The sequence below is a fragment of the Nannospalax galili genome, unplaced genomic scaffold (genome assembly GCF_000622305.1).
Source record: "Nannospalax galili isolate Female #2095 unplaced genomic scaffold, S.galili_v1.0 scaffold241, whole genome shotgun sequence".
Lineage (NCBI taxonomy): Eukaryota > Metazoa > Chordata > Mammalia > Rodentia > Spalacidae > Nannospalax > Nannospalax galili.
The window spans coordinates 1,112,229-1,135,410 of NW_008345602.1; the positions used below are offsets into that span (position 1 = coordinate 1,112,229).

General features: G+C 40.6%; 1 protein-coding gene across 3 annotated transcripts in view; it reads left to right on the plus strand.

The window, feature by feature from the left end:
• Positions 1 to 23,182, plus strand: part of Glis3 (GLIS family zinc finger 3) — a 475,006-nt gene that overhangs the window by 170,874 nt on the left and 280,950 nt on the right. For all 3 annotated transcript variants that reach the window (XM_029567629.1, XM_029567628.1, XM_029567630.1), the window contains one exon: positions 3,957 to 5,073. In XM_029567629.1, the coding sequence (XP_029423489.1) occupies positions 3,957 to 5,073 (1,117 nt within the window). The remainder of the gene's footprint in view (positions 1 to 3,956; positions 5,074 to 23,182) is intronic.

Here is a 23,182-nt window from a genome sequence, read left to right on the forward strand (position 1 = left end):
ACATTCATTGTGAACTTGAGCTTATAATTCAGTGCTCAGTGTTCCTAGCAGGTATCATCCTTGTTGAAGATGTGATAGACTCAAAGCATATAAAACCTAATTGATTTTTCCCAGTGTCATTTTCTTAGCTTGTCATTCACAAAGGTCAGTCATCATCTAGATCATTCTAGATCCAAAATGGCTCTGCAATTGTCTTTTTATTTTTTAAACTTGAAATTGTTGGTGATAATTGCCTTTTTGTTTGCAGTATGGTCACAAAGATCAAAGAAACCCCAGAGGGTTGAAGGCGGGCTCTAGGCTTGTGAATGAGAACATTTTATGCAGCTGTTTAGTGTTCAGATGCAGTGCTAATTTCTTTGGGAGATTTATTGAGCTACATTGATAAGAAATTCCAGGTAGATTAGCACTGTTCTTTTTTTTCCCCCTAGGCTCTGTGGATTTATGCTATATATATACCATATATCACATTATATATTACATATGTTTTACATATAGACATACTTTTGCCTCATGAACATCAGTGTGAGGAATTCCATATGATCTTTTAGTTAGAACTTCTTTTAAGCTTGGCATTGAACAGAAACCTCAACTTGGTCATCATAACTCTTACGGCTCAAGGTGAGCACATTCTTGCTGATGGTTTCTGAGTTTTTCACATTGCTTTTATTTTGTTTGAGATCTGCCTTCTTGCCTTTCACGTATAGTTCTAAATAAACCAGTCATCAGAAATAATGTCGTTAAGATCAGCTGAACATACGGAAAAGGAGATTGCTCTGGGTTTGCTGACACAGCTTCCTGAGTTCTTTGTCACTTTTCCACAGGCCTCGTGTGTGTAGCAGCAGGGGTTACAGGCTAGAATCCTTGGCAACCTTCACACTCCTTCAACATACTGCTGCAGAAAAAACCCATAACGTTTGCTTTGCAGCCTTAGCTTGTATGAAGTTAAGCCTGTTTTCCTAGGTCTTTCAATCAAGTAGAGCATTGTGGGCCACATGTGGGCCACATTGTGAGGGCAATGGAATAAATGTAAGGCTTCTGCCATCATGTTTGCACTTCTACTCTGCTAAGGACTTCTCATCTCCCCTTTGCTGTGACCAGGAGGATTTCCCCAAATCTCTAGTTATTTTCTTCATAGACTAAAAGTTACTTAAATCTAGTTTACTTACCTCAAACTCTATCAAATAAATTAATATATAAAAATCCCTTATAAGCTATCAGTGATGATTAGTTATTACTATAATTATTGTTTAAATCTTATTTATTTTTCTTTGAGATAGTATCTTGCTATATAATGAGTTGACCTTGAATTTATGATCATCCAGCTTGAAGCTTCTGAATGCTAGGATGGGATTGCAGGCTTCCCTCACCATGCTGGGCTCTGCTTTATTTGCTTCATTGATCAGCAAGTCTTTGAGTACTTAGTTTGTATTTAATACTCTGCTGGGTTCTGGGGAGATAAAAACTATCCCTTCAGTTGAAAGGCCTTGCCAGTTGTTGAGAAAGATAGATACCCACGGATACTTCAGAGTGTGGTGCAAATAGTAGAACTTCTTTGGAGAGAGGACCTTTACAGAGACAGAAAGATTTCATGGAGTAGAATTTTGAATGATTCAAAGGCCTGGTAACTGCATGGATGTCAGGTGATAGCCATTTATTGGAAGTTTTGTCCTTATTTGATGTTTGAGATGACAGGGGAGGGAGCAGCATAATTTAATTCCCTGTTCATACCATGGCTTTAATGACAAAATATAGAATTTGCTTTCTAAAGAAAATATTTGACAACTGCCTTGGAAAACCGAGGTGCTGAAGAAGTTAAACAACATATTTGCACAGAGTTATGCTGTGATTTTAATTAAACCATATTAGGCAGAACTTAAGAGAAAGGAGAATTCTCTCTCAATATTGGAACAGTGAGCGTGCTTCTCTACGCTGCCCTCAAACCAAACAATACAATTTCACCAGTAACATTTATACAGATAAATGAGCTACTTTGTTAGTCACTGCTTAAAAGTTTGAAATGTTCTAAGATGGCCGGCACCTGAGAGCGGGCATCCATCCAACCGCAGAGCTTTGACGCTCTATTCCATAGTTTCCTGACTGCAGGGTGAAAAGCAGAGTCATTCGTCTCTGCTTTCTATATGACATAACCACTGATGTAGCTTGTGTCCAAAAGCAATTCCCACTTCTCACAAGGCTTGGGATCAAATACACTTGACATCCACCAACAGGAGCTTTCTGTTGAGCTCCGCAGGAAGAATCCCCTCCCATGTTGTAAGCATGCTAGGAAAGCAACTGAAGAGTGTCCATGGAGAATTAAAAGACAGATGGTTCAGAAACCACTTCGGGGCTGCAGAAGGACTTCAGCCCAAATGTAAGGATGTGAAGCAAGAAACAAATCTAATACAAGGGCATTGACACAAATTCCTGCTGTGTTTGTCGTTGGTAAACATTACCGCACCTGATGGCACCTTCACATGCAACACCTTAAACTGTGCTTTTCAGAGCTGAGGGACATATTTTCTTGCCAATATCCCACGCTCAGAGGAAACAGTATTCTTGGTTTCTATTTTGTGAACTGGAGGAGGAGCAGGTAGAATGATGCTTCCCTTTTCCTTTGGTTTCTTCACAACAGGTTGATGTTTAACAACTGGACATAGTAAATGTATCCATTTAGGGAAGTTACACATTTTATATTTTTTGTGATTAATTTGTTTAAGTAAGAAAGGGCTCCTAGAATGCTAGTTGCAGGCACAAATAAGAAAGGTCTCTGTAGAAAGCTAGTTGCAGGTGCGTATCAATAAGCGAGGCTTTCTGCTATCTACTGCATCTGAGTCAAATCCGGTGTCTTTATGTGTGTACATCGACCCTATTTGGAATGAATGTTCTGTCCAAGGGACATAGCTTTTCTCTCCTATTGTTTTTAAGGCAATAATGTCCTTGTAAAGCAAAATGAAATTTCAAGGGTGTAGAAGTATATTTTGAACCATTTATTGTAAACAGTGTATTGTGACACATAAAGCATTCTTTTGTAAAGGGTAAGAACAGGAAGAGAATGATTATAAAAGTGAAGCACTGTGAGTGAGTGACCCCTTCTTAGCCTGAAACTGCTCTGATTCAAGGACAGCTGCTCACAGGAAACCCATCTAACATGGGCCGATGCAGGGCTCCAAATAGGACTTTGCCGTTTGTTACTCCTCTATAACGCTAGTCCATTTTATTCAAGGGTATATTTTTGTGCTAGAGATTGAACCCAGTGCTTCCTGGATGCTAAGTATACACTTTATCACTAAACTATACTCTGTACCCATGTATTTTACATTTTTATAAATTTACTAGCATCCTTTGATATGACTGTTTGTAGTGTAAATTGCTCTGTAAAAATCTTAATAATTCCCTAATATCAGTGAAGCTATATTGTGAATGTATTAGTAAGTTTCTTAGACTACCCTTTAGTTTTCAAGATTTACTTTAAAAATATCCAGTCAAGCATGAGTTTTGATGTTACTCAACAAAATAAATTTTCCCTAAAGGGTAGGACTGTTTAGCCTACACAGCATTGCTATACACAGTAGGTGCTTAGCAAATACTCTGATTTACCGTGACAGACATCTACAATTATTTTTCAAGTCCCTAATTGTTCCCCTCTAAATTAAAAAAAAAAAAGGTATTTTGAAGTGAAGTGAGGACTGTCATTAAAGTACTAGAATTATTTGTAACAACAGATCTTTTGTTTTATTATTTCACTAAGCATTAGCTTGTATTCTTTTTTGGTAAAATATTATTTAGTTGGAACTAGAAGCCTTGGATTTTATCATAGCCCAGGAATGCCTGTTTAGTGATGGGTGTAATTAGGGGAAGTACTTAAGGGATTGTCAGTGTAATATTCTCTTGGTTTTAAGCAATCCATACCCAGCTAAAATGGTATTTGTTTTTCTTCCCTCTGGCTGCTGTTCTAGGTCCCTTATTTCGCGAGAGTCGTTGGAATCCACGACTTTGAGTCTGACAGAGAGTCAGTCGGCTTTGAGCGTCAAGCAAGAGTGGTCCCAGAGCTACAGGGCTTTCCCTTCACTGTCTTCCAACCACGGCTCTCAGAATGGTGTGGATCTAGGAGACCTCCTTAGCCTTCCTCCTGCCACATCCATGGCCAGCAACAGTGCCTCCAACCCATTGCCGCCCTACCTATTTGGCATGGAAAATAGCCACTCTCCTTACCCTAGTCCCCGGCACTCAGCCACCAGGTCCCACTCGTCCCGGTCTAAGAAGAGAGCGTTATCCTTGTCCCCGCTGTCCGATGGCATTGGAATTGACTTCAATACCATCATACGCACCTCCCCCACATCCTTGGTTGCCTACATCAATGGATCAAGGGCCTCCCCAGCCAACATGTCCCCACAGCCAGAGGTCTATGGTCATTTTCTGGGTGTTCGTGGTAGCTGCATCCCCCAGCCATGCACGGTACCCAGTGGCCAGAAGGGCGTGTTGGTGGCCAGTGGTGGGCAGGTACTGCCAGCCTATGGCGAGGATGGCCCGCTGGAGTACGAGCGCATGCAGCAGCTGGAGCATGGTGGCTTGCAGCCTGGGCCTGTCAACAACATGGTAGTGCAGCATGGCCTGCCGGGCCGGGATGGGCAGCCAGCCAGTATACTTAAGACTGAGCGTGCAGAGGAGTTCCCAGGGGGTGCCTTGGACTTGCCTTCTGCCCCACCTCTCCCTTCTCTACCCCCACCTCAGGGGCCCCCACCACCCTACCATGTCCATCCACATCTTCACCACCCAGAGCTACTATCCCATGCTCAGCCACTGGCCCTGGCCCAGGCGGCCCTGGATGATGATGGGGAGATGGACGATGCAGGGGGCAAACACTGCTGTCGTTGGATAGACTGCAGTGCTTTGTATGACCAGCAGGAGGAACTAGTGCGGCACATCGAGAAGGTCCATATAGACCAGCGCAAGGGAGAAGACTTCACCTGCTTCTGGGCTGGCTGCCCTCGCAGGTACAAACCTTTCAACGCCCGCTATAAACTGCTGATCCACATGAGGGTCCACTCTGGGGAGAAGCCCAACAAGTGCACGGTGAGTTTCCGATGCCCCGGGGCCACTTCCCTTGTTGGCTCAGCTTGCTTTTCATGCTTGCAATTTACCAGACATGGCCAAGAGGTCAGGTAATGGTTTGTGGAACTTGGATGCCTGGTGGTGAAGGTATCCATGAGGTTGGATGCCTCTTCACCCTGGGGGAGGGGAAGGGTTCTTTGATGATTGGTGGCTGCTGGTTTGTCTTTGTTTCTAGGTTCTCTTCTGCAGAGGGCCCTGCCACCCATGTACAGGAGGCCAGTGGGCAGCACTGTTGGCAGTCTGGAACAATGTGGGTGGGACACAGACTTGGAGTTCTCTTAGCAGCTTGGATGTTCAGGAGCAGAGGGACCATGCATGGCACCATAAGCAAGCTTTAGCCCTTTTCCAAAGAAAATACTCATTTTCCTTTCCTCCAGAAATTTGGGTGAGAATTGGGGTCGGAGAGGAGTGGTTCTGATGTTTCAGAAAGGAACTCACCACTTACTTAGCAACTTGGCTCATGGAAACATCACTGCATGCACCCTCCAGTATACTACCTTCCAGGGTTGTGAGACTTGTTAATGATTTATAGTCAGCAAAGAAACAAGGAGTTACCACAGGAATGGAGTCTCATGGGATCTCACTAAATTTTGAGGACAGAGAGTTTTGTGGAAGGTACAAGGAGAGCTGAGGAGGCTGTATGTGCCTTTGGTGTTGAAGCAGATGAGTCTGCTTTTTCCTGCCTTCCTTTTTCCCGACAGTGATTCAGGAACTGTCACACCATTTCTTGGAGAAATTTACTGTTTTTGAATAATGCTGTTCTTAAATGATTTCACAACAGTTTCACACCTTACAGAAACCCTCAGGACTAATAAGCAGGACATCTCTCTTGGGATCAGAAGGATGGTTTTACATGATTGGAGACAACCCACTGAACTCTTGGAAAAAGAAGAGCATATCTTTTACATTAGTTTAGATGGACAGGAATATTTCTTCAGAGTTTGAATCTGAGAATTCTATATCGTCCCTTAATATTGAGAGTTTGAGAGATCAGTAATACCTGGAAAATATAAATAAAGTCGAAAAGGAACTTATTTTGTCTGTGATCTCCCAACCAGTCTTGGCTTTCTATAGTATGTTGTGATACAAAGAATCAGGACCATGCTTATGCTTGATTGAGATTGCCCAAGCTCTCTGATTCATGTAAAAGCACACCATACAGGTGATAGCTGGAATGCAAGAATTAGAAGCACTTTTCCACCATCCAGTAGGTATTTTTGAAAGAGTTTTAAGGATTTCTGGTGGAATAAAATTGTGTTTCTTGTCATTACGTTATGTCCCATGTTGTGATTTTTCTTACAGAAAACCTGAGCTGATACATTGTGAGAGTGCCAGGTTCTATGAGTGAAAAGAATAATTACATTCCAGGAAGCAAAACCTTACTCTGTTAGTAGGGTTCTGCATTAAAAATGCCAGAAAGAGACAAGCGATTGAAGGTAATTCCATTTACTCTGTTTGGAACACAGGAGCCCATTGCAAGCAGAAAAGACATTCAGACTCTGATGGAAAACAGTCCAACCTTTCAGTTCTGACTAATCCTGGCTGAAAATAGTTTATTGGATTTGGCTTTACTGAAATAAACATAAAGGCTTGAATTATCCAAAAATAGTTTTTTGAATTGCAAAATTAATTTTTATGCAATAGGGTTCCCCATTTCCCCCTCTGTTCCCAGATCTTTCAAAGACATATAACTTTCTAGAGTTGACTTTTGCTTAAGTGCATGATGATTATTAAAATGGGAAATAGCCAAGGGAAAGAATCAGCTGAGAGATGAGTGTTTGCAGGCCTCTGCATTGCTTTTCATTGTGCTGTTTGGGATGGGCATGTAAAGTAATTTGCTCTCTAATCTGCCCTCTTCTCAGTAATCGATGGAATCTTTGCAGAACTCAAATTACTAATTCAATAGCATATCAAAACTAGAACCACAAACTATTTACTTACATGCTATGATGCAAATAGCTTTAGACAAAACAAAGTTTCTTAGGAGCTGACTAATGCTGTAAATTTAGTGTTGGGAGTATATATTTTTAGCAGAAAGATACCCATTTTCATATAAACTTACATACTGTGAACCTTTTGTCTATGAAGATCGTTAGTTTGCTGCACGTCATCTGCTTAATTTGCAGGGTTGTAGTTGATTGGCATTAAATGGTTTTGCTGCAGGACTTTGGCAGACCTCAGGTTGTTGTCCATGGATAAGAAGATATTGTGTTTAAATAGGATGTGAACACCTGAAAAGTGCATTCTCCTGCTTTTGAAAGATGAATCTTTACGAACTCTTCGAATCTAGACACACAAAACTCTTAACACTGAAATATTTCACTGAGTTGAATCTGAAGGTAGTTCATTCAAACCTAAAATCCATGCCAAGAAAAATGACCACATTCCTCTTTCAGAGACATGATCTTTGGGCTGCTGGGATTGCTACACAAGCTTGGGGTGGTGAAAATTCTAAGGTCCAGCCCATTTTTGTTTCATGTATATTTAACTGCCATTACTTTTCTGTATATAATAGTTAGTCATCATTGTTCTCACTGTGCTTACTGAGCCAAGAAAGGGAATGGTGACTCCGTAGTGTTTGGTGACCATGACTACAAACTGCATGAAGAACCTCTGGAGGTTATGGGAAAAGGAGGGTGTGTCAAGACCAAGACAAACTTACAGCAAGACGCTGCTGTAGTATCCTCTCTGATGCCAACCAAGTTCCCTTTGTTGCATGGGAGAATTCATTTCCTCGATCTCTGATTGTGACTCCACAGACTTACCCAGAACCTGGGGTGCACATGACTCAGGATTCTTGGTGGCAAGACCAGGAGAGGACTGTGAATTAATTATTTGGTTCTTTTACTGGGGGACTAGGATGAGTTCTTCTCCCTTTCCTATCCAAATAACCCAGCCCTTCAGTAGACCTCATTCTGACTGCTTCTGTGGAAAGTCAAGCCAGCTTCTGTCCTTGCAGACCTGGCTGGGTAGAAGAGACCAGTGGCAAAGGCTTTGAAAAGCAAAAGTCTCAACACGTAGACAGGCGGATCTCAGCTGAATCAGAAACCAAGACATGGCAAGGTTTATACCTAAGTTCATTCACTGCCCTTTGTTAACTAACACAGTTTCTAGAGGCCCACCAATCTTTTCAACTTTCTTAAACAACTGACTTTGGTAAATCTTGAGTTTTTGACTATTGAGCATTCCTGGATGTAACTCTGTGGAATTCTGTTGCTTTTTTGATTTTCCAGATTTTCTTTTCAAGTGGGAACAAGTCATAGAGACTTGGAGGTTGCCTCTTTTTCAAACTCGTTCATGTTTTTAGAAGAATGATGTAAAGTGTAACCTGCAACCATGAACGTATACCAACCAATCTACTAGCACCACAATGAGGGTTCCAACAGAGTGCTCACTAAAAATGTTTTCACCCTACGTAGGTCTTTTTGCCGTTTACTTGAAGGGTAGACATACCCGGTAGTGTTCCCACTGAGGTGATGCAGTGTGTTCTGACTGACACGAGAGGCTCTGTCCATGAGTGCGTATGCTTAGAAAAAGCCTGTCCTATCAGGACTAAGTGAGCAGGGCCCAGGGTTCTGTGGGCAGCATCAGAGCCTTTGTGCACAGTTGAAAGCAGTTGTGCTGGGGGGTTAGGGAGTGTTAATAAGAGAACTAGGGGAATGTGGGTGCCACTTAAATTTTGCTTATTTTTCCTGGATGAATTTTATCCAATAGCAAAAAAAGGAATTTGCAAAACTTTTACCCACCCACAGATTTTCATGAAAATGTCACTGACCAAAGACAGTTCTGAATTCTGTATGAATTGACTCATTTCTCCACAGGCATTCTGCCCAGCGAAATCCAGTGTATTTACTTTGGCTTGAATATTGAGCAGTTTGCTTTTTAAATAACATTGGATTATGAGCACAAGAAAATAAACACAGAACTGGGGCCATGTCCCGTTTCTCTTTTATGGCCTGATGTATGGGTTCAGGGGCCAGCTTTGGCCATGTAGGATATTTCTTGAGGAAAAGTAAATTCATTATAAACGGATTTTTCCACAACCTATATTTTGTTATTTTGATAAGATTTGGCATTGGTATGATAACCACAGTTACATGACCAGAAGGGACCTTGGGAAAATATTATTTAATTGTAGTTATTAGTTAACACATCAAAACTTTCATATTGGCAAAATGTGTAAATTCTAAAAGTATCAAGTGCTGATAAGAGTGTGGAGAATGTGGGTTGTGTTAATTTTGCTAGAAAAAGTAAATTGGTGTAACCACTTTGGAGAGCACTTTGGCAATACCTAATAAGGTTGAATATGAGCATATCCAACAAAACTTTGTTTAGATGTCTCCCCTAGAGATTCTTGCTTAGGGCAGCATGAACACCTGAAGAAGCTAAATAACCTAGCTTTCTACAGATAAAGTAAGCTAATTAACTGTGGTTTATTCCTATGAAATACTATGAAGGAGTTTAAAACTAATGAAATATGCTCCCAAATATATCCACATGGGTAAATCTCACAAAATAAAAATGAGTATAAAATATGCAAATGATATATGTGGTATAATATAATTCATGTGCATTTAAACTCACAGAAGTATTATAAAGATTTGCAGATCAATAACTATGTGGTTAAACAGAGAAATCCTATGGCCAGGGTAACCAGTACTCTTAGGGTAGTGGGTATTTCTAGAGGGGAAAGAAATATAAAATAATATGTGCAGATTTTGCTTATTGTCTTTCAAAGATGGAACCAAAATAAATATGGACAAACCTTAATTTCCTTTTAGCTTGATGGTAGTAATACAGGTGTCACAGGGAGTCTGTAAAAGTTTTGTATGCTTTTCTGTCTACATGAAATGTTTTATAAGTTTGTGTTTTTATCCTAATATAGTGGGAAATTTATTAGTATATACCCCAACTTCATTCCACACATACCATTTTTTTTTTCCAGATGAGAACAAAGCCTAGGGAAATTGAATTTTCCAAGATTATGTATTGCCATTCCCCACGTAGGGTCTCCTAGGCACTGTTTTAACTTGCCTGACAGTGGACTCACCTGGAGAGCTTTGTAAATTCCCTATCCTTGGCTTCTACCCCAGAGTCTGTGATGTGTTTGATTTGGGTGTAGTTTCTTAGGTGGTTTAATGGTCACTCAAGGATGAGAACCAGGACTCTACAATCTTCTAAGTTCTGACCTTGAACTCTGGATAGATAAAAGCCTACTCTAACCCTTGAGTTCAAGGGTAGGGACGCTGAGTACTTTTTCATTATCAACATCTATGACTAGGATAGACTCAAGTTCCTTACAATAAGATACAGAGACAAGAGATAAAGTTTCAGAGAGACCAGGATAGCGGAAGGAGGCTTGCAATGGAGTGTTCCAGTCATACAGTGTTACTTCTCTGTGTTAATAGTCAATTAAAGGTTGGAATGAGATTTGTGCTGAACTGTAGGCATGTCCCTGCCATCTCCTTGCTTCCCTGAGTTAAAAGAGACACTGAGAAATTTATCATATATCTCTCATTTTTAAAGGCAATAGAGGTGCTCCTTCCCAAACACAGTGTAAACTCTGTTGTTAATTAAAAAAAAAAAAAAACTATCTTCAAAGCATTTTTGCTACTATGGACATTTCTGAAGAGCTGGTATGTTACCAAAATACTGAATTTTCCCTTTTATCAAATCTGCCTGATGTGATTAAATAAATAAAATTAACATTAATATCCTCTTTGTATCTTGAGGCTGAAATACCACCAGTAAAACATCTGGTAAAGATCAGAGAGAATGTAATGTCCACGTTGTATCCCACAAGTCATTGGTCTGTCAAATATTAGATGCAAACTTGATGACTTAAAAAAGTAAAACCAAATCTTAAGATTTTTTCCAGATTTTACATAAGAAAGAGATGCATACATGTTTATGTGTATATATGTTCAATATACTGTAGACATGTATGTCACCATATACTACAAATCCCTAAGATTATGGAAATGTAAAACCATAGAAGTTATCTTCAGATGGGGAACTGACCACAGTGTATAAGGTATCTGTCAAATTGGATTTCACATGCCAAGACACTGTTTAGAAACCTGCCATTTGGTAGTGGTTTAATTTGATTTCCCTTTAAAAAGCATTTAATCCAGTTTACCTGGGGAACTAGCTTTTTTTAAACTTTGTCTGAAAATAAATTCATAGCAGATTTCAGAAAATGTTTCAGAGTAAATCATGGCTTACGTTGCTTTATTCTGTGATTCTGGGATTAATGAAAAAATAGATAATGAGAGTATCTCCAAGAGATTAAATATTTGAGGCTTCATCCTCATTAAACAAAATCATTAACTACATGATGGTTAATGTTCCTTTTAGTTCACATTTGTTTTGTGGTTTATCTCTAATTTTATGCCCTGGAATAACATTTTAAAAATTAGAATTATATAAATCTTTCCACAAATGATTAGATTAAGAAACTGTATGTCAAACCTATTGAGGTTTGTTCCTGTGTAGTTTTACAAATGTATTTTTCTTAGCTCTTTCAGGCTGTAACAGTGTGGAAATTCATTTGGCAGCTTATTAGAAATGCCTTTTATGACCTTTGGAATATTTCTTAATTACATCACCTTTGAGTGGTCATGTTGACATCTTTGAGTCCAGGTAGAATTTAACTATGTAGAGTAAAAGACCAAACACATTTATATATATAGAAGTAGCCTGGTTTTCTTTGATCTTTCAGTGATGTTTCTGTCAAGTTCTGGATAGAAGGACTTGGAAAAGAACTGCCTGTTTTTTTTTTCCAGCAGAGTTATTAGTTTCTGCTGTAATTACTGTGTCAAAGCTTCTAGACCATCAGAAGACAATAGATGTTGTAACCCTGGGCAGTGGATATGTGTCTGGCAAACCCAGAACTTGAGCAGGGCAGGCTTGCTTTCCTATCTGCCTGAGTGTGTCTGGATGGCCAGGTGGCTTCACCCCATGGGGATGCTGGTGAGTCTAACTAGGTGTCATTATTCATGTGAACTTGGGTGAAAAAGTGAAGTGAAGCCTGTCTGCCTTATTTTATAGCACAGTATTTTATTTTCTTGGGGCACAGACATGCACTTAAGTAGGGAGACAGTTCTGTAGGAGAATTTTAAGGAATTTTAAAAGTGAGTCACTTGAGAAATTGTTTAGAAGTTGGACGATGAGATGACTGGGTGATGTGCTGAGTAACTAGGGACAGTTTGCCAAACTCAGGGACACTTTTGAGGATGAAAGAGGTTCTAGGTTCTATTTCATTGGAATATTATTCTAAACATGGATATAGTGATTCCACTCGACTGAATACATGTTCCTTCAGTCATTTGATCACTGAATGAAAACTGTGAGCCATCCCCTGTTTAAGAATCAGGGGCCACAATTCAAGTCAATGTAAACTGTTTTAGTGGGAAAACAGAAGAGCCTTACCCCTGTGCTTGTAGAGCTTTTACAGGATTCTTGAAAGTCAGTTTAGTCTTACAAAGAAAGGATGGTGGTCATTCAAATTGAGGTACCACAACATTCCACAGGAAGACGTTTGATAGTTCAAGACTAGATAGGAGTGGGGTAGGATGCTGGAAGGAACTCACAAAGAACTTCTGCTGTTAGATAGGAGTATTATTAAAATTTGGACCAATTACAAACTTAGTTAATATAAATGAAAATCTAGCTAATTAAAAAAAACTCAGGAACTATTCTCACCCGAGGAAGCAAACACGACTCCCTCAAACCATTGCCATCATCTCTTAAAGTTGACAGTTTAATTCTTTACTAAGATATATCTGTGGACTGAGGAAGTGGCTCAGATGGTAAAGTGATTGCTGCACACACATGAGATCCTATACGGAGATCCCTAGTATTCACATAAAAAAAGTTGGATATGATGGTATGCTTTTGTAATCCTGTCATTGGGGAGGCAGACATGGGTGGATCCCTGCAGCTCACTGACTGGCCAGCCTAGCCAAAGCTCCAGGTTCAGTGAGAGACCCTTGCTTCAAAAATAAGATGGATAACATGAGGAAAACATCTGATGTTGACCTCTGGCCTCCACAGGCACATGCACAAACATGCACAAACATGCACAAACATGCACAAACAATGACCCCCTCCATACAAATACCACACACAGAGTGTATCTATAGATGGCTATTATATGAAACATCTTTATTATGCCATGTGAGCAGCCATGGGAACAATAAGTAGGGACAAGGAACATTTTCTGTTGTGGACATTAAAGGCAAAAAAATTTTAAAAACCAGGGAAGCCTGTAGACCAAAGCTATTTGTTAATTACATAAAGTGATTAAGATGTGGACAGAGGCAACGTACATTATCCTGTGTACTAGTGTCTTTCCTTTAGTTAAATATTTCCTTTAATAATTTGTAAAGAGACTAAAGTACTGCTAAATGAAGGTTTGGACTGGTGTTTAATACACTGAACTTGCCAGCCCTTTCAAGACATTTTCTCTCTACTGCTAAGGTCCACTTTGGGAATTTTTTTCCCTTTTCATACTAATTAATAGGGAGCAGAGCTAAAAGAGTAAGATATTCAGAAGAAAGAAAAAAATTAAAGCAATTCTCAAAATGGTGCTATGTTCCTAATGAGTCAGCCAGTGCCACAGGATCACCACAGGCCCCAGTCCTCTGGAGACTCTGCAGGCCTGTGAGAGGAAGCTGTGCCTTTCTTCCCTGGAGTTGTCCTTTCTAAACCCCCTCAACTGTTTGGGTGATCAAGACCGGGTCATCTGCCAATGTCAGAACATAGCCATTAGGTATGTTCCCAAGGGATGTGTGATTGGTCCTGGACCTTGCTCTTAAAGTTATGAGGGAGCTTCCCAGGTTTATCATTGTAGAGCAATCTCTGTTGAAAAATGCTTATTTGATAGTGTTTCACTGGGTATTGGGACTTCTGAGCTCTCTCTTTTGCCACATTGTCCCTCATCCCATTTCTAGTCACAGTTTCTAATGTGAAACTTGTTCAGAAAAGATTAGATGATGCTTTTTTAGTCAATAGAATGGATTAAGGTTGAAGGATGTTGCAGTGAAAGGAAAATGGAGGACTCGGCCTTATAGAAGCATTCTAACATAGAAATGTACTCCCTGTCTCATGTGTGGTAGCTTCTGGTGAGTTCCAGGCTGCTTTAAGAGCCCTTTTGCCTTATGCTTTGTTTGTCCTCTGCACATAGTTGTGGCTTACTTTGGGGGGAAAAACAATGGAAACGAGAAATTCGTGCATGTAATAGTAAATGGCTGAAAGAAGTTTCAGTGTGTTGGCCCTCTCAGGGGATCTGCATCTTGACAAGGAAGATTAAACCTCTCCCTTAGACCAAAAATTCCTTCAGGGAAATGGAGGGGAAAGAAAATGACTGTGTTATGAGCTACTGGATTACTTTAAAATTTTCACTATGGGTCTCAAATATAACTTGTGGGGCTTAAGACTCAGACTCTGTTCCTTCTAGTACATGTTCCAAGAATCATTTACTGTTCACCTTTGAGCCCTGCCCATAGCACTTAGCTCAATGATTAATATGTAGTAGACATTACACACACACACACACACACACACACACACAGCCCTGAGGTGGTAAATACTTTGAGATTCATTATTCTGTTATTTCTACTTGTGTCAATTTTTGAAATTTCTTATAACAAAGCATTAAAAATAGGTAAACTTTTAAAAAACTTAATTTATGGCTATTTGCACAGTCTACAGTCTTGCATTTATTTTGGGTCTTTTGTTGGTGGTGTTTTGTTGTTTGGAGACAGGGTCTCCTTGTGGCCCCCAGCTGGCTTGGAACGCACTATGTAGACTAGACTGGCCTGTCTCTGAGGGATCCACCAACCTCTGCCTCCTGAATGCTGGGATTAAAGGCATATGCCACTGTACCTGGCCAAAAGTTTATTTTTTGTTCAAGTTATATTGCAATTAGCTTTTTGCAACCATAGAGTAACCTGGGATTCTTCAATCTAGTGACTCAGCAATCTGAGCTTAGTATGAAAGAGAAGCTAATGACAATGTTTGAAGAGCTTTGTCTTGAACTGATTGATACACTTCAGTTCTTCTCTCATACCACTGGGCAGAACTCAGTCACATGGCACCAACCAACTGCCAGGGAGTGGGGAAGTGTGGCCTTTCTGTGGGCCCAGGAGAAAACAAGAATATTGCTAAATGCAGAGTAAGGTGTCAGCCCAGGGAGCTACAAGTACCTCTCTTTTACCTGACCTACCTGATATCCTATAGCTCCTTGAGGAGAAGAAACATTTCCTTCTTGGTATCTGGGCTTTCCATGAGAGGTGACCCTGTCTCATTACACTGTTGGATTTTTTTAAAAGAACACTTCATTTTTCCTTATCAGTGCTGGCCCCTATAATTTACTTTCCAACTTGCTAAATCTTTCCCAGCCCAACCATTTTTTTCTTACTCTCCAAGGATTCCATTACTGTACAGTCACCACTGTTGGGGGAAACTCTTTATCTCAAGTGGATTACTCAGCTTTTCCCACCTTGTCCAAATTACATGTTCTTGGTGCCCATTTCGCTGCTGCACCTCATCTTCTCAGCCATGAGATTGTGTGATGGCTTCCCATTCCATAGGCATGCACCGTTCAGGGATATCTGCTCATTATCAAGGGCAAGGTCACGAATGAATCACCAAGAGATTCACCGTTGTGCACAGAAACTTCGTGTGAAGGGCTCTTTCACTAAGACTTGAAACACAATATTCCCCATCTGTTCATAAAATAGCCTGTTTGATACACACAGTGTGATCAAGAATGTTCTATTCTCTGAATGCTTGCTTTTGGTCATGAACTGGCACGCACTCAAGGAAAAAATGACAATGTGCCTCTATGGACACTTTTGGTCCATTTCCATAAATATACTCAAACAAAATGAAATTGCCTGGCTCTTTATAATATGTCCTTTAGTATGTTTAAACTTGCAAAATTACCCCCACAGGTGACAAATTGTAAACACCATGTAATACCACAGCCCTGGTTCAAGGCCTGTCTCGGTGTTCTGCTGACATTCACCCTTCTTAGAAATGTTTAAAGTGTTTTAGGAAAATGAAGCTAAGCAAACAAGCTTATCGGTAGCTACAATAAAAAAAATCATTGATTCTAATTAAGAGGCGTCACATATGCAGAAACAAAGCTGCTTTTGTGTGGTGGAAAGTCTATCTGCTCTCTCAAATGCATGGAGTGCTTTCCATTGGCTTTAGCTAATCAAGCTGACAAAGTTTCAGGGCCCTGACCTTTTGGCCCATCTCAAGTGATTCAGCTGTACTTGTCGAAACTTGTTGAAGGTGTTGGTGGGAGGTATACAGGATAAGTTGTAAAAGCGTGGCAGAAAGGCAGGCACTGTTTGTTTCTGAAAGCCCCAAACTGCATCATAAATGGGGGCAGGAAGTATTCCTTTTGGGGTAAGAACTGAGTTTATCGAAGCTGTTTTCAGCTGCCTCTCCCTGTAGCAGGCATTTCCCTCAGCAGCCTAGTGCACTGAGGACTGCAGCTTCTCTGTCTGTCTGGGTCAGCCTGATCCTGTTCCATTGTATGCTCCTGGAAGGCTGCATTTACATTGTGACCCTGATTTTGTGCTGTGCCCACAGAATGGGGTCTTTATGACAGAACCAGTCAAGGAAGACGCTGTATAATCTGAGCAAATAATGGAGAAATCACTCTAATTGCTTACTCTATTGAGGTGGTAAATCAAAATCAACAACTGTACCACTGCCACTTTCCTTGAATTCAGAACTTTAGAAAAAATGGAATTTCCAGACCACAGGGTCAAGAACACAGATCTTGGTGAATCAATGGGCAATTTAGTTCTGAATTAAGAGTACATATTGACCATTTGTAGTCCCAAAGATTTATTTTCAAGGAGGAATTCTATAAAAGGCATTTCTAACTGCCTGATTGTATATTTCCTCCAAAGATTGCCTTGCTAATTACCATCAGTGAATAATAAAGAATGCCAAAAAAGAAAAAAAAATCCATTGTGTCCCAAAGGAACGATGCTGCCAAGTGTCTTGACGGGCTCCTGCTGTACTTGTCAAACAGCTGTGCCTGGGAGTGAGTTTTTGAAGTTGGATTCTCACTTAGCTGGGATTAGAATAGGCTTAATTGAAGGTGTCTGCACTGGGGTACAGTTCCAACTCTTAAATACTGAATTCATGCATTTCTTTTTTTTTAAAAAAAATTCTACTGACCAGGTCTAAATCATTTTGTTTTATTTCATCCTCCATTTTCACTAAAAGGAGTATGAGAGAAAATTCAAAAGCAAAAAGGAGACAAAAAGAAAACTGCTATAAAATGAAAATCTGAGATTGCTTGTCTAATTGCTTCACTTAAAATATTTTAGATATTTAAGTATCTGGTTTGTGTAATGCAGAGTTGTTCATCTAATTATAGGTATGCACATTCTCTGTGGTTTCTGAAAGTGACCTTTAGGCACAAAACAGAAAGAAGGGCCTCTGGTAATTGTCCCTGCTTCAGTCACTCAGCTTGGTACTGAGCACCTATTTTTTGCCAGCCCCTCTTTAGGCGGTGGAGATAGGGCAGCAGAGAGAAGGGAGCAGACCAAAACTTTCTGTCTTCCTTGAACTTATTCTTTAAAGAAGGAGTAGCGAGCAGCTTAGATGTGGAAGAGGAAAAAACACAGGGAAAACAGCCAGCGCAAAGGCTTTAAGGAGGGGTTTTAACCTGTACGTTATAGAAATACCAAGGAGTGTCTGGAACAGAGTGAACAAGAAAGAGAGAAGATGGGTGAGGGAAAAAGCGGGTTGGGTTGTTGAAAGTCCTAAAAGCCCCTGAAAGGATGGTTTTGAGGGGAGGAGTGTTAGGATCTGACTTATATTATAATGGAATGCTTAAGTGCTGTGTGGAGAGAAGGCTGAGCAGGAGCAGCGGGTGAAGGAGGGAAGCCCAAGCCCCCAGGACTGGAATGCTCGCACTAGCCATCTTCCTGATCCTTCTGCTTATGTTCTAGCAGTAGCAACTGGGATAAATATAAACATATGGCTAGATATGACAGGATTTTCCAGGGGACTTGACATGGAGTGTCTGAGCTGGAAATAGCAGTTGGCTTCTAGCTTTGGCTTATGTGCCTAGAAGCCTCCTTACCCTTAACTGTGATGAGGATAGTTTGGGGTGGGATCTTGAGAAGGATAGAAAGAGGTTTGGTTTTGGACTTGCTGAGGAGTCTGTTAGACATTCAGATGGTGGGTCCAGGCATCAGTGAAATCTAGACTAGACAGATATGATTTGGAGTCACCTGTGTGTAGATGGGGCGTTTTAAGTCAGGCGATTGGCTGACCTAATTTAAGGGAAATTAAGAAACAGTGATAGCAAAGTGGGTCTATACTCTGAATTCTGTAGCAAGCAGCGAGTCAGAGGAGGAGGGAATTCCTTTTTAGCACATACCTTTGCGTCTGCTTTGCCCCGATCTCTTGTGTTACCCTAACCCCACCTTGCTCCTAGATGTATCTAGGAGAAATTTAAGGGGTCATTGAAGAGAAAATAGTTAGGAATGAGGAAGTTGTTCCAGGTTAACCCCTCATAGAAGCACACCGGCTTTTCTGCTTCCTGGCCAAGAGACAGGCAGATGGAAATAAGGGACAAGTGCTTGTAGAGAAGAAATTGATCAGAAGCTCTTGACATGGGAGGGCATTAACAACATGCCTGTAACTTAGTTCCTACAGAATCTACTGTGCAAGTTGTGGAATTGTACTGAGAAACAGTACTGAGCCATTCTGCCATCAGGGCGGCATGGAATCCAGGAGCACTATGTTGAGGGATTTCAAATAATAGGTGTTTTTTTTAGTCTTTGAAAGTGTGAAGTTCTAGGATAATGCCTTTTAATAAATTAGCATCAGGGAATTTGGCGGTATCTTATGCTGGAAGGTGTGTTCTCAGTTCCTTACAGGGCTTTCTGATGAGGAGCTGTGTGAAGTGGCCATGGATGGACTATGTCAGGGCCTTTTCCCAAAGTCACATTCTAAATATGTGGGAAGGGTTAGATGCTGCTTTTCACAGAGAGGCTCTGTGAATCTGGGGAAGTCATGTTAACTTTTAAGATCATACAGTTATATTTCTTGTTATAGACACAGCTTAATGAAAAACCTTTTGTGTGCCATGTGTTGAATTTGTTTACTGTAGATTATGAGAGCTAGAGGACAAGACCTTACATTTCAGCCATTCAGAAGTTTATGATGTTCTTGTGTATGGCAGTAAAAGTTCGCTGGCTCCAGCCAGATGCCTCTTTTGTTTGACTGTTATATCATGTCTACATTGAAAGAAGGGACAGAGTTTTTGTCTTTCTTTTTGTAATTGTGTTATAAAAAACACAATTGTTGTTGCCCCCCCACCTTCCCAGCACCCATCATCCGTTTGCCTTTTCTCTCAGTGCAAAGCTCTTGGGGGCCAGCACAAACAACACAGAGTTGTAAAAGTACTTAAAAGGAAAGTTTGTTCAGTGCTTCAAAATGGTGACATCTATTATTTCAGCTGATAGTCTAGGGAGTTTAGATCTATGTGAGGACTGATTTGTATTTTCTGGTAAGGTAGATGATCCTACCAGGTGGGTCAGGGCATGGTAGTCTCAGCACTAACAATGTTTTGGACATTTAGAATGGTTAAATTTTTGTTGATGAGGGGCTCTCCTGGCCATCGAAAATTGTTTAGCTGCATCCCTCGCCTCTATCCACTAGAGGCCAATAGCACCCCTCCACAACAGAACTCACACAAACATGTATGTAGGCATTGCTGATATGTCCATTGGGGTGTGTGTGTCGGGGGAAGTACAGGATGATGTGTTACACCTGGTTGAAAACACTGGGTTGAAAGAGGTTGAATTTGTGAGACTTATTTATATAGCGATAGAACAGTTATTTTGGGATCTCAGCCTGTGTCCTGGCTTTAAAAAAGCAGGCTCCCTTGATTCTGTCAAATGAAAACCTCTTTTATTTCCTCATCCTATCAGTGACCTTGGCCATGTCTTTTGTAACCTCTGATGACTAGTTGCCAGCACGCAATCCTTTATCCTTCCAAGATTTTAGTAGGAAGGCATGTAAGCAGCTTCTAGTACCTTTTTGACGCTGCAATTTTCTTTTCATAAGAAGTACTGACATAAATAGAGGAGTGGCTCCCTGTCCTAGAATGGCTGTGTCTAGAATGTTTAGAATTACCCTTTTACTTGCTGTTGTTTTTGTTGTGCTGGGGATTGAACTCACATGTGTCAGAGAGGCACTTTTTCACCAAGGTACAGTCTCAGTCCCTTTTGGATATGGAGGCTTCTAGGACAGAAATAGTACAATGCTTTAGAGTCAGCTTTGTATTCTTAGGCAAGAATAATCCTTATCAGTGATCAGCTTTTGAATATTCAGAGGGAAACTATAATTTCATGGAAATGTAAAGAACTTAGAGGTCCAAATTTGTAGGTTTGCTATGTCTATGGATGCCCTGCCTCCTGGTTCTGGGAATAAAGTGCTTAGTTGACACCTCCTTCTAGATTAGCTCACAGAAAGGTTTCACTTTTGGTGCCCATGGTTGTGCTAACATATAATGCTTCATTAGTAGGAATGGGTCTTCCTTCCATAGAAAAGCCAGGAAACACTTGCAAACCACCTCCGTGTAAAGGCTAGCAATGCGTGTAAAATTTAGATTAAAAAAAAAAAAAACAGTCTCACTGCAGCAATTTAAAAACAAACAGCTTACTGGATCATAATCAGGAAAAGAGTAGGTATAATTATTTATTGGTAGTTACGTGTATTACCCTTGAAGAATAATTTTCAACCTCAGTGATTGTTTAGCGAACTTGCTTCATACAGGAGACACCAGTTAAAACTGGATTTGGAGATACTTAGTACAGAATGACTAGTGGCAACTATAGACATTGACAAATGAAAGCAGCTTTATATGGCTTATACAGAATAATAAAATCCCACTGTGCCCATGACAGACGAGAATTAAGTGGGAACAGCTGTATTAGGACCTTTCCTTTGGACCCTAGAGAGAAAAAGAGTTTTCATGGTCTGAGACAGACTTCAGGGAAGCTGAACTCTGCCCAAGATAATAACATCTTCCATTTATTAAGTCAAGTTTACAAAGCACTGTCCCGTGTGCACAATGATTGTGCTCTCACAATAGTCTTTTGAGTTAGAAAAGGTGGCAGGTAGTATTCATTTTCATTTTAAAATGCAGGAGCAGTTCATGGGATTATTTTTCCTAAGGTTAATAGATAGTAAGTACTGGACTGTGAACCAGGGCCCAGGGTTCCTGCATTCTTTAACTAGGGTCTTTTCCAATCTCCCATGAAGTTGCTGCGAGACGTGTGTACCTCAGTCTGTACTCTGTTTTCAGCATCCCCATTCTAGTTCTTTCCTTCATCCCACCAGGCCTACTATATTGCACAAATTTTGGGGGGAACGTTTGTTTAAAATCCAACTGGTGGTGTACAACTAGAGGGTCCCACAGGGGGCACTGTGCACAGAGACTACATAGCACTTCACTCCCCGGGCAGTCTCTTCCCCAGTGCTGAGAGACCTATAAGAATCAGCTCTGCCTCCATACTGTTCAACTCAAAACACATATAACTTTACAACAGTACTTGTAAAAATAGGCACTTGAGGCTTGCTAAATTAAAAGCAAAGAGTTCCACTGGTTTTATGCCTTTGGTTGAAGAAGGACCTCAGCATTTGACAGAGAATCATTTCCTCCTGTTTATGATGATAAGTTATGTCCTTTTGAATTTGGCTAGGCTAGAAAAGTTCATTTATACTTTAAGAAAAAAACATTGCACATATCCAAATTGTATACCCCAGGAATATTGGAAGTGGGTTTTTAAATACTCCAGTAATGCATGTTTTTTTAAAAAAATTCTTTCTGTTGTACACTCCCATTAAAATCCAAAGCAAAGCAAAGCAAAATTCTTTAATATACTGTCATATTTTCCAGAAAATACTTGTATTCTTGCCATGGTAATCAGTTCTGTGGGACCAGAATGTGTGTGAGAAGATGAAGTGAGTGATGAGGATAGTGGATGAGGTTTAGCATTTTAGGTTGTTGGGAAACAAGGCTGATTAAAATGGGACAGGAAGAACCCCCACTGTAAGGCCTGTCTTCTAACCACCCCATCTGCTCTGGTTCCTGTTGGAGGAACTCTACTACCAGAATGTACCAGAAAGAAAGCACTTGAGAACACCAGGACTTTCCTATCACTTTACACCTTTGAAACATTCTCCTGCCATAAATCATTTTACTGTTGCAAAATCCGGTGTGGAAGGCATCTAATTGTTTCCGGTTTCCAAACAGGAAATAGAGTCCAAGACTCCCAGTGATTGCCTGAACTGTGGACAGTACCAAGCCTTTTATATCCTCTGGTTGTGTTCAGATACATATGCCTGGGATAAATTTTAATTTATATGTTCAGGCATAGTAAGAGGTTAATGATGTAATAAACAGAAAGAACAGTTGCAAAACTACAGTGTAACAAAATACATGAATGTGTTCTCTTTCTCTCAAAATACTTTATCATATACCATATCCACTTTTCTTCTTGTGATGATGTGAAATGACCCAATGTCTACGAGATGAAATGAAGTGAATGACAGGTATTGTGACATCATGCCAAACTATTGTTAACCCTTCTAATAAGAAGGAGCGTTGCTGAGCCATGATGACCCCAATTTATTGGGGTTATGTGGGATATGAAACCATGGGGTGTAGCGTCTGTTGGCCTAGTGTCCTCCACACCAGCCTCCTGACCTCACGCCACCTGATTCAGGTGACTTTTCTGCTTTCTGTCTCATCCTTTTAACTACAGAAGCCATGCTGCAGGGTGCTGGACTTAGTACTGAGGGCAGTTGAAGCCACTGGGATGCCTCAGAGGAGAAGGAAGTGATCAAAACTGGTTTTAGGGGCTGTAGAGATTGCTCAGTGGTTAAGAACACTGGCTGTTCTTGCAGAAGGCCCAGGTTTGAATCCCAGCACCCACATGGCAGCTAACAACTGTCCATAACTCCAGTTCCAGGGGATCCAACAGCCTCTTCTGTCTTCCGTGGGCATTGCATGACA